Here is an 11,426-nt window from a genome sequence, read left to right on the forward strand (position 1 = left end):
ATGGCCTGTGGCCATTTCATGTTAACCCTACAGAATAAACTCTGTTCTGTTTTATTAATAATAAATGTTACTCATAGAATCTGCAGAAATATAACAGTCCACTCATAGGCTACTGTTCACTTTACAAACCTAATTACTTATATAAAAGGAACACACATAAAAATTACTGGTGAACGCAGCAGGCCAGGCAGCATCCTGATGAAGGGTCTCGGCCCAAAACGTCGACTGTACCTCTTCCTAGACATGCTGCCTGGCCTGCTGCGTTCACCAGCAACTTTTCTGTGTATTGCTTGAGATTCCAGCATCTGCAGATTTCCACGTGTTTGCACATATAAGATATATCTACATAAACACAAGCAATTCTGCAGATGCTGGAAATCCAGAGCAACACATCAAATGCTGGAGATGGGCCTGATGAAACATCGACTGTTTATTCCCCTCCACGGGTACCACCAGACCTGCAGGGTTCCTCCAGCGTTTTGTGCTTCATGTCTAATGATGCTGATGTTGTGTGATGAATGTTTTCAGTCCCAGTGGGTCCAATGGCCACAGAGTCTGCTCCTTTGTGGTGTCTGCACCGCTCTCCAATTTACGTGGGCTGCCCTTTGAACTGGAGAAGCTGCAGGATTTGAGCAGAACAAAGCCACTGACCTGATGACTGCAAAGTTATCAATGAGGAGATTTAGTTCAATGAGCTCTGACACCCAATTGGAAATGGTTTATTATCGTCACGCGTACAGAGCTTGCCTTTCATGCTGTTGATACAGGTCCACTAATTGCACAGTGCGTTGTTAGAAGATCTGTAAACAGCAGAATAAAGTGTGACGGCTGCAGAGAGAGTAGAGTGCAGTGCAGGCAGACAATAGGTCAAGGTCGAATGTGAGCTCAAGTCGTTCGTATGCTGAGGAACCATTCAATAGTCCGATAACAGTCGGGTCGAGGCTGTCCTTGACCCTGGTGGTCCGTGCTTTTAGGCCTTTGTACCTTCTGCCCGATGGGAGAGGGAAGAGAGGATGTTGGGGGTGAGTGGATCTTTACAAGAGACAAGCTAAAACAGAATGCAGCGTTCCAGTTACAGAGGAACTAAAAGATGATAAGGAGCCAGATTGTGAGGTCCTTGAGCCTGGTGGTCCGTGCTTTCAGGCTTTTGTACCTTCACACAGTACAGGCTTGCTCCCCACACAGGAAGGTGTGTTACCTCTGGCTCTGGTCCTGCTCTCAGTTCTGTGCTGGCCTGTTTTGCAGAAGGTGATTGAGATTCTCGAACCCGCATCGGTCATCACCTGGGACTTCGACATACTGAAGGGTGACGTGGTGTTCAACATCTTCCATTCCAAGCGACCGTTGATGGCCCATTGCCGGGACGCGGCTGGCTCAATCAGTGCGTTTGCTGTCGGCAACAACGTGCAGCTGATAGACAGGAGCTGGGTGCTGGGGAAGGACTACAGCTCCGTGGAGTCACCGCTCATCTGCCGCGAGGGAGAGAGCATCCAGGTCTGTCACACTCAGCCTGTATTGTGTTTCACTCTGCCTTGACAAGCCACAAACTCTTCACTTGGAATTTGCAGCTGGAGCTCGAATTTGTCCGTTTGTTTATTTATTCATCCATGCACTTATGTAACTATTTATCTATTTATTCACTTACTTATTTAGAGATACAGCATGGAACAGGCTCTTCTGCACAACAATACGTGCTGCCCAGCTGCCCACCTATTTAACCCTAGCTTAATCACAGGACAATTTACAATCGCCAACATGAGAAAATCTGCAGATGCTGGAAATTCAAGCAACACACACAAAATGCTGGTGAACACAGAAGGCCAGGCAGCATCTATAGGAAGAAGTACGGTCGACGTTTCGGTTAGTCCTGACAAAGGGTCTCGACCCGAAACGTCGACTGTACTTCTTCCAATAGATGCTGCCTGGCCTGCTGCGTTCACCAGCATCTTGTGCGTGTTGGTTGGACAATTTACAATGACCGGTTAACCTGCTAACCGGTACATCTTTGGACTGTGGGAGGAAACCAGAGCACCCGGGGGAAACCCACGCTCTCATGGGAAAGCTGTACAAACTTCTTACAGAGCGTTGGAATTGAACTGTGAACTCCGATGCCCCAAGCTGTAATAGTGAATTTTCTGCCTGATGGGAGGGTGAGGAAGAACGACCGTGGTAGGGGGTCCTTGATTATTTTGGCTGCTTTACTAAGGCAACAGGAAGTATAGACAGAGTCCATGGAGGGGAGGCTGGTTAGTTACTGTGCTGAGCTGAGCTCTGTCCACAGCTCTCTGCAGTTTCTTGTGGTCACGGGCAGAGCAATAGCCAAAACAGGTGAGAGGCAACTGTAGATTGGGGTCCGGTTTGTCGAGAGCCTTCGCTGCAGGCAGGATTTCCTGGTGGCCAACCACTTAAATTCTAATCTCCATTCCCATTTCAGCATCTTGGTCCATGGCATCCTCTTCTGCCAATCTCAGATTGGAGGAGCAACACCCCATATTCTGTTTGGGTAGCCTCCAACTGATGGCATAAACATTGATTTCTCCAACATTTCGTACCTCCTTTCTTCTCCTCACCCGCCTATCACCTCCCCCCGGTATCCTTCCTGCCTCCCATTTCCTTCTCATCAGATTCCTTCTTCTCCAGCCCTTTACCTTTTCCATCACTTCCCACACAGCTTCTAACTTCTTTACCATCCACCACCCAGTTGGTTTCACCTATCACCTTCTAGCTTGCCTTCCTTTCCCTCCCCTTCCCTCCCCTGCCTTATTCTGGCATCTTTCCCCTTCCTTTCCAGTCTCAATGAAGGGTCTCAGCCCGAAAAGTCGACTGTTCAAATGTTTAATGTCTTCTGCGGGAGCGATCTTTCAGAATGTCCAGTGTGGACACATTTGATCTTTATTCCCTTTAGATGGGAAGGGTGTGGAGGGTTATGGAGGGGTGTGGAGGGTTGTGGAGGGGTGTGGAGGGGTAGGGAGGGGTATGAAGGGCTGTGGTCTAGGTCCAGGTCCAGGTCAATAGGATTTAGGCAGATTAATAGTTCGGTATGGACTAGAGGAAATGAAAGGTCTGTCTCCATGCTGTAATGTTCTATGACTCCAAGTGAAAAAACACTTAGGCAGAGTTTCTACAGTAGTTAAAAATAGGTTAAGAAAGTGTGCACTAGGCCTATATTCCCCACACTCTGGGGAATCAAAACTGAAAAATAAGGAGGTATCAAGAGGATCAAATGGGTGTTTTGCATCAGTCCTCATCTCAGACGATGCAATTGAGGAAGCATCTCAGAGAAATGGTTGGATGTGCTTTGTTGGAGCTGTGGAAGGCTACTCCCTGGGTAAATGGTAAATTGGTTAATTATTGTCACATGTACCAAGGTACTGTGAAAAGTGTTGTGTAGCATGCATTCCAAACAGATCATTTCATCCCATCCCATCAGTGCATTGAGGTAAACAATAACAGAATGCAGAATAATGTGTTACAGTTACCATAAGATCATAAGATATAGGAGCAGAATTAGGCCATTCGGCCCATCGAGTCTGCTCCACCATTTCACCATGGCTGATCCAATTTTCTTCTCAGTCCCAGTCTCCTGCCTTCTCCCTGTATCTCTTCATGCCCTGACCAATCAAGAAGCTATCAACCTCTTCCTTAAGTATACATAAAGACTTGATCTATAGCTGACCGTGGCAAAGAATTCCACAGATACACCACTCTCTGGCTGAAGAAATTCCTTCTCGTCTCCGGTCTAAAAAGATGTCCCTCAATTCTGAGACTGTGTCCTCTGGTCTTAGACTCTCTCATCACAGGAAACATCTTCTCCACATCCACCCAAGGCCTTCCACCACTTCAATGATATGTTCAAGTGAATACTGGCCCAGAACCATCAAACACTCTTCACATGACAAGCCATTCAATCCTGAAAACATTTTTGTGAACCTCCTTTGAATCCTCTCCAGTTTCAGCACATCCTTTCTAAGGGGCCCAAACCTGCTCACAATAGTCCAAGTGAGACCTCACCAATGCTTTATCAACATTACGTCCTTGCTTTTATATTCTAGTTCTCTTGAAATGAATGGTAACATCGCATTTGCTTCCTCAATACAGACTCAACCTGCAAATTAACCTTTAGGGAATCCTGCACAAGGACTCCCAAGTCCTTTTGTGCCTCAGTTTTTTGTATTTTCTCTCCACTTAGAAAATTGTCAACTCTTTCATTTCTTCTACCAAAATGCATGACCATACACGTCCCAACACCATATTCCAGAAAAAGGAGAAAATGTAGTGCAGATAGACAATAAGGTGCAAGGTCGTAATAACAATAAGTACTTTATTGATCCAGAGTAGGAAATCATTTAATTACAGCAGCAACATTTAAAAATGCACTTATCAATAATAATAATCATATTAACTATTAATAAAGTACAGAATAATATACACAATAATTTATCACTCTGCAATAATAATGTACAAAATAATAAAACAGAGACTATTGTATTGTGATAAGTATTCATCTGTTGCACAGAGATGAACTGTTGTATATGCTTATTGCATTTGGTAGGAAAAATTTTCTGTCACGATCCTTGTGACAGTGGAGCTGAATGAGCCTGTTTGAAAGGATGCTGTGCTGCTTATTCAGTAGGTTATGGAGAGGATGTGCCAGATTGTCCATAATGGATAACAGTTTGTTAGTGACCCCCTGTCCACCACTAACTCAAAAGAGTCCAGGTTGTAGCTAAGGATGGATCCAGGCTTTTTGATGAGTTTATAGCAAAGTAGATGATGAAGTGCCAATCTGATCATACTAGGGATCCATTCAGTGTTCTTATAACAGGATAGAAGCTGTGGTATGGGCTTTCAGATCTTCTGAGGAGAAGAGAGAATATTCAGGGTGGTAAGGGTCTTTGATAAACCCTGGTCCATCCTGCCTTAAAAGAGATAGTTGCTGTATTTTTAGTTAGCCGACGTTCCCCAGGCTGGGGAAAAGTTCCATTATAACATGTATGTTATAAAGTGACAAATTCAGGTGAAGTGTCTTGGCCCAAAACAGCGACTGACTGTTTTCCCTCATAGATGCTGTTTGACCCACCGAGTTCCTCCAGCTGTTCATCTGCATTTCTAGTTTCTTGCCTCTCTATTACAGAGGGAGTTTCACCCTGCTTCTGAAAGGTGCTGTTCTTGCATTGGGAGTTCTCTGTTCTTTGCCATTTGATGGACATGAGTTTTGTATTGCTGGACATGGATTAAATATGGTCCATTAGTGTAACTGTTCTCTAATTGGAATTTAATGCTTCTCATTCTGCCTAAACAATGGCTCAGGATTTAATAAAGTGAAAAATTCTCTTCTAGATTCCAAACTCATTTTTCACTTTGGGTATTAGATGAATCCTCACTGATCGTTTTCTCATGAATATTTAAACCCTTCAGTTCACTCTCTGTGAAGCTTGTTTTTGCTTTCGAGTCAGACGTTGGACTGTCACCCCCACTGTGTACCTATGTAATGTACTTGACAAACGGAAACATCGGGGGGAGGGGGCAAAGTGTTAATGCTGGGAAGGAAGGAAGAAAGAAATTTGGGGGGGAGGGGTTTAAGGACCCTCCTACAGAACCGAGAGGTTTGGGGAAGGTCTGCCCTCGGTTTACTCTCTCCCTTTAGATCATATGTCATTGGAACAGAATTAGGCCATTCAGCCCAAAAAGCCTGCTCTGCCATTCCATCGTAGCTGATTTATTTTCCCTCTCAAACCCACATACCCAAGGACTTGGCCTCCACAGCCGTCTGCGGCAATGAATTCCAGACGCACCACCCTCCAGCTAAAGAAATGCACCCTAACCTCTGTTCTAAATAGACCCTGTGTTCTGGTAGGAAACATCCTCTCCACACCCATACTATCTAGGCTTTTCAATATTCAATAGATTTCAGTGGGATCACCCCCTTATTCTTCTGAACTCCAGAGCCTTCAAACGCTCTCATGTTAACCCTTTCATTCCTGGAATCATTCTCATGTATCTCCTTTGAATCCTCTCCAATGCTACCATATCCTTTCTTAGATAAGAGGTCCAAAACTGCTCACCATAGTCTAAGTGTGGTCTGACCAATATCTTATAAAGCCTCAGCATTACCTCCTTGCTTTATATATTCTGGTCCTTTCAAAATGAATGCTAACATTGTATTTGCATTCCTTACCACTGACTCAACCTGCAAGTTAGTGTTGAAGGAATTCTGCATGAGGACTCCCAATTCCCTTTGTATGTCTGCTTTTTGAATTTTTTCCCTGTTTAGAAAATAGTCCATGCCCTTATTCTCCTTTGCTTGGAGCTGCCAGCCTCTGAAGCATGACATGAACCAACTGGTTGGGGTAAGATGGTTTTGGTCTGGGGATCTCAGCTGCACTGTTTGTCTGTCCACAGGGCTCACACGTGACCCGCTGGCCTGGCTCCTACATCCTACAGTGGAAGATGTTGACACCAAGCCCGTGCAACTCCAATCTTCCTCGTGTTGACGACGTCTTAGCCAGCCTGCAGGTTTCCTCCTACAAGTGTAAAATTATGTTCTACACGGAAGTATTGGCATCAGAGGACTTCAGGTGAGTGTTAGACAAGGGTTTTCCTCTCTCTATAATCCATCCAGCCCCACAGCAGGACTGAACACCTCTGGACAGGGTGATTGATGGGTTACTCCTCCCTCTATAATGCAGCCCCACAGCAGGACTGAACACCTCTGGACAAGTAGTAGCCTGGACCCAGAAGACATTGGAGCAGAATTAGGCCATTTGACCTGTCAAGTCTGCTCCAATATTCCATCATGGCTGATTTATTTTCACTCAACCCCATTCTGCTACCTTCTCCCCGTAACCTTTGATGCCCTGATTAATCAAGGACCTTTAAATGTACCCAAAGGCTTGGCATCCACAGCTGTCTGTGGCAATGAATTCTGCAGGTTCAGCACCCCCTGGAGGTTGTGCCCTCTGGTCCTAGACTCCCCCACTATTGGAAAAGTCCTCTCCACATCCACTCCAGTGAGTACAGGCCCAGAGCCATCAAAAGCTTCTCATACATTAACCCTTTCATTCCTAGAATCATTCTCCTGACCCTCTCCAATATCTTTTCATAATATGATACCCAAAACTGCTCACTATAAGTGCAGTCTGACCCCTGAGTTACAAGCCCAGTTACCCAACCACAATACTAGCACTAAAACTGCACTTAAAACTGGACAAACAGCAGTTGTGCAGGCCTTCTACTCACCCACACATTATCTATGCTTAACACCAGGCCCAGTGTTGGGTCTCTCACCCCCGCCCCCCCAAGGTTCAATAGATGTAAGGGAGAGAAGACAAAAAGAGGCTGGAATGAGTGGGATTCAAGAGTGGAGAGGGTCTCAGGGACATGGGGGTGGAGGGGGACTTGGGAGTGGAGAGAGACGAGGGGTACTCAGGTGGAGAAGGTCAAGATGGCCTCGGGAGTGGAGCGGATAGGGTTGAGGGGGACTCGGGAGTGGATATGTCCTCACAATATTCCAGGTGAGGCCTCACAAGTGTTTTATAAAGTTTCAACATTACATCCTTGCTTTTATATTCTAGTCCTTTTGAAATGAATGTTAACATTGCATTTGCCATCCTCACCACAGACTCAACTTGCAAATTAACGTTTAAGGAATCCCGCACAAAGACTCCCAAGTCCCTCTGCGCCTCAGTTTTTTTGCATTTTCTCTCCATTTAGAGATTAGTCAACCCTTTCATTTCCTCTACCAAAGTGCATGGCCATACACTTCCTGACACAGTATTCCATCTACCATTTATTTACCCATTCTCCTAATTGGTTTAAGTCCTTCTGTAGCCTCTCTACTTCCTCAAAACTACCTGCCCCTCCACCTATCTTCATATCGTCTGCAAACTTTGCAACAAAGCCATAAATTCCATCATTCAAATCATTGGCATATAACATAAAAAGAATCGGTCCCAACACAGACCCCTGTGGAACACCACTAGTCACCGGCAGCCAGTCAGAAAAGGTTCCCTTTATTCCCACTCTGACTCCTGCCGATCAGCCACTGCTTTATCCATGCTAGAATCTTTCCTGTAATACCATAGACTTGTAGCTTATTAGGCAGCTTTATGTGGTACCTTGTCAAAGGCCTTCTGAAAATTCAAGTACACAACATCATCTGATTCTCCCTTGTCTATCCTGCTTGTTATTTCTTCGTAGAATTCCAAAAGATTTGTCAGGCAAGATCTTCCTTTGAGGAAACCATGCCGACTATGGCCTACTTTATCATGTTCCTCCAAGTACCCTGAGACCTCATCCTTACTAATCAATTCCAACATCTTCCCAACCACTAAAATCAGACTAACTGGCCTAGTTTCCTTTCTTCTGCCTGTCTCCCTTCTCGAACTGTGGAGTGATATTTGCAATTTTTCTAGTCTTCTGGAACCGTTCCAGAATCTACTGATTCTTTAAAGATCATTACCAATGCCTTCACAATCTCTTCAGCCACCTCTTTCAGAACTCTAGGGTGTACACCATCTGGTCCAGGTGACTTATCTACCTTCAGACCTTTCAGTTTCCCAAGAACCTTCTCTCTAGTAATGGTAACTACACGCAATTCATGACCTCCAACATCATACTGTTAGTGTCTTCCACAGTGAAGACTGATGCAAAATACTTACTCAGTTTGTTCGCCGTATCCTTGTCTCCCATTACTATCTCTCCAGCATTGTTTTTCAGTGGTCCGATATCCACTCTTGCTTCTTTTATACACTTTATGGTATCCTCTCTAACATTACTGGCTACCTTACTTTTGTATTCCATCTTTACCTTCTTAATGACTTTTTTAGTTGCCTTCTGATGGTATTTAAAAACTTCTCACTAATTTTTGCTCTATTGTATGCAGTCTCCTTGGCTTTGATTTACTTCTCTTGTTAGCCATGGTTGTGTCATCTTGCCTTTCGAATACTTCCTCCTCTTTGAAATGTTTATGTCCTGTGCCTTCCGAATTGCTTCCAGAAATTCCAGCCATTACTGTTCTGCCATCATTCCTGTCAGTGTTCTTTTCCAATTAGTTCTGGCCAACTCCTCTCTTGTGCCTCTGTAATTCCCTTTACTTCACTGTAATACCGATACATCTGACTTTAGCTTCTCCTTTTCAAATTTCAGGGTGAATTCAATCATATTATGATCACTTTCCCCTAGGGTTCTTTTACCTTAAGCTCTCTAATCAATTCTGGTTCATTGCACAACACCCAGACCAGAATAGCTGATCCCTGGTGGATTCAACCATGAGCTGCTCTAAAAAAAAACATAGGCATTCTAGAAAATCCCTCTTGGAATCCAGCACCAATCTGATTTTCCCAATCTCCCTGCATATTGAAGTCCCGCATGACTATAGTAGTCATGTCCCCATGACTATTTTGGAATGCATTTTCTGTCTCCTGTTGTAATTTGTAGGCCACACCCTTACTACTGTTTGGGGCTCTGTATACAACTCCCATCAGGTCTTTTTACCCTTGCAGTTCCTTAGCTCTATCCACAATGATTCAACATCTCCCAACCCCATGTCACCTCTCTCTCATGATTTGATTTCATTTTTTACCAACAGAGCAATGCACCCCCTCCGCCTTCCTGTCTTTTCGATACAATGTGTATCTTTGGATATTAAGCTCACAGCTATAATCTTCTTTCAGCCATGATTCCCTGATGTCTACATTATACATGCCAATCTGTAACTGTACTGCAAGTTACCTTACTCCGTACACTGCGCACATTCAAATATAACCTCAGTCCTGTATTCATGCTTTCCGATTATGTCTCTTATGTTGTAACTCATCCTGTTGGCTGCAATTTTGCCCTATCAACGGCATCTCTTCACTACACATTGCCTCTGTTTGTACCAGCCACCTCAACTCCAGCACTATCAGCCACCTTTTCTATGATACTTCCTGCATTGAAATATACGCAGTTCAGGATACCCGTCACACCATAATCAACCTTGCGATTTCTGACTTGAATCAGGTCTTACCAACATCTGCCTCCACAAACTGTTCTGGCACTCTAGTTCCCATCCCCCTGCAACTCTAGTTTAGACCACCGTGCAGCATTAACAAACCCTCTTGCTAGGATATTAGTCCCCCTCCAGTTCAAGTGCAAACTATCCCGTCTGTACAAGTCCCAGCTTCCCTGGAAGAGAACCCAATGTTGCTGAAATCTTATGCCCTTCCTCCTACACCAACTTCTTAGCCACATATTAAACTGTAAAATCTTTGGCCTCACTAACATGTAGCACGGGTAGCAATCCTGAGATCACAACCCTGGATATCCTGCTCTTTAACTTAGCACCTAACTCCCTATGCAGAACCTCGTCACTCGTCCTTATTGACCATGTCATTGGTACCTACGTGGACCATGACTGTTCACCCTCCCACTTGCAACCCATGCCACAGACGTAGCACCTGAAAGGTAACATATCATTCTTACCCACAGAACCTCCCCTAACTAACGAATCCCCTATCACCACAGCGTGCCTCTTCTCCCCACTTCCCTTCTGAGTTGCAGAACCAGAGACCTGTCCACTGTGAGTTTCTTCTGTTGGGTCAACCCTGCCGACAGTATCCGGTGTTGTTGAAGGGGTACTCTGCACTGGCTCCTTAACCCCTTTCCCCTTCCTGTCACCCAGTCTCCTGCACCTTGGGTGTAACTACCTCTCTATATGTGCTATCTATCATCCCCTCAGCCTCCTGAATGAACTGGAATTCACCCAGTTCCCCCGCGGATTGTTTAGAAGCTGCAGCTGGATGAACTTCTCACGGTTGTAGTTGTTAGGAACACTGCCTTTCCACATCCTGCAAGTATGTGTGAGGTGGTGGGTCAGCGAAGGGAGGAGAGGGGCTTGATTTGCTGTTGTTGCTGAACATTGTGGGCAGGTTATGTTGGCACCGCTGTGTGGTGACATGTGGGCTGCCCACCCCGGCACATCCTGAGGTCATGTTGATTGTTAACGTAATTAATGCATTTTACTGTATAGTCTGATGTATGTGAATCTGATCAATAATTCTGAATCTTTGCAGGGGCTCCATGTCCAGTCTCGAGTCCTGTCATAGCGGCTTCTCGCAGCTCAGTGCCGCCACTACCTCGTCCAGCCAGTCACACAGCAGCTCCCTCATCTCCAGGTAGGGGCCCTGCTGACGGCGACATGAGGAAAGCTAACTACCTCAGGGTCAGGTACAGTGGTGGCTCCAACACGCTCCACGCCAGTCCAACCCTCACACTCGTGTGCTTACAATGGTTGGGGACAGGACATCTAGTGACTTTGGCCTCCCCAGTCGTCTACGTCACACTCCAGACAGAATGGGCGCCGTGGACTGACTTCAGCACATCCTTCCCCTGCTCAGGTGTTGTCTGTCCACACCAAGGCACTTCACAACTCACCCACTCGTCCG

General features: G+C 45.3%; 1 protein-coding gene across 3 annotated transcripts in view; it reads left to right on the forward strand.

Annotated features, from left to right (window-relative positions):
• LOC140203236 (SEC14-like protein 5) overlaps positions 1–11,426 on the forward strand; it is a 72,185-nt gene that overhangs the window by 33,864 nt on the left and 26,895 nt on the right. For 2 of the 3 annotated variants that reach the window (XM_072269225.1, XM_072269226.1), the window contains exons 14-16: positions 1,246–1,494; positions 6,403–6,578; positions 11,055–11,156. In XM_072269225.1, the coding sequence (XP_072125326.1) occupies positions 1,246–1,494; positions 6,403–6,578; positions 11,055–11,156 (527 nt within the window). Of the gene's footprint in view, positions 1–1,245; positions 1,495–6,402; positions 6,579–11,054; positions 11,209–11,426 lie in introns of all 3 variants that reach the window. The other variant, XM_072269227.1, reaches the window with a different exon arrangement.

This window comes from Mobula birostris, chromosome 9, assembly GCF_030028105.1.
Source record: "Mobula birostris isolate sMobBir1 chromosome 9, sMobBir1.hap1, whole genome shotgun sequence".
Lineage (NCBI taxonomy): Eukaryota > Metazoa > Chordata > Chondrichthyes > Myliobatiformes > Myliobatidae > Mobula > Mobula birostris.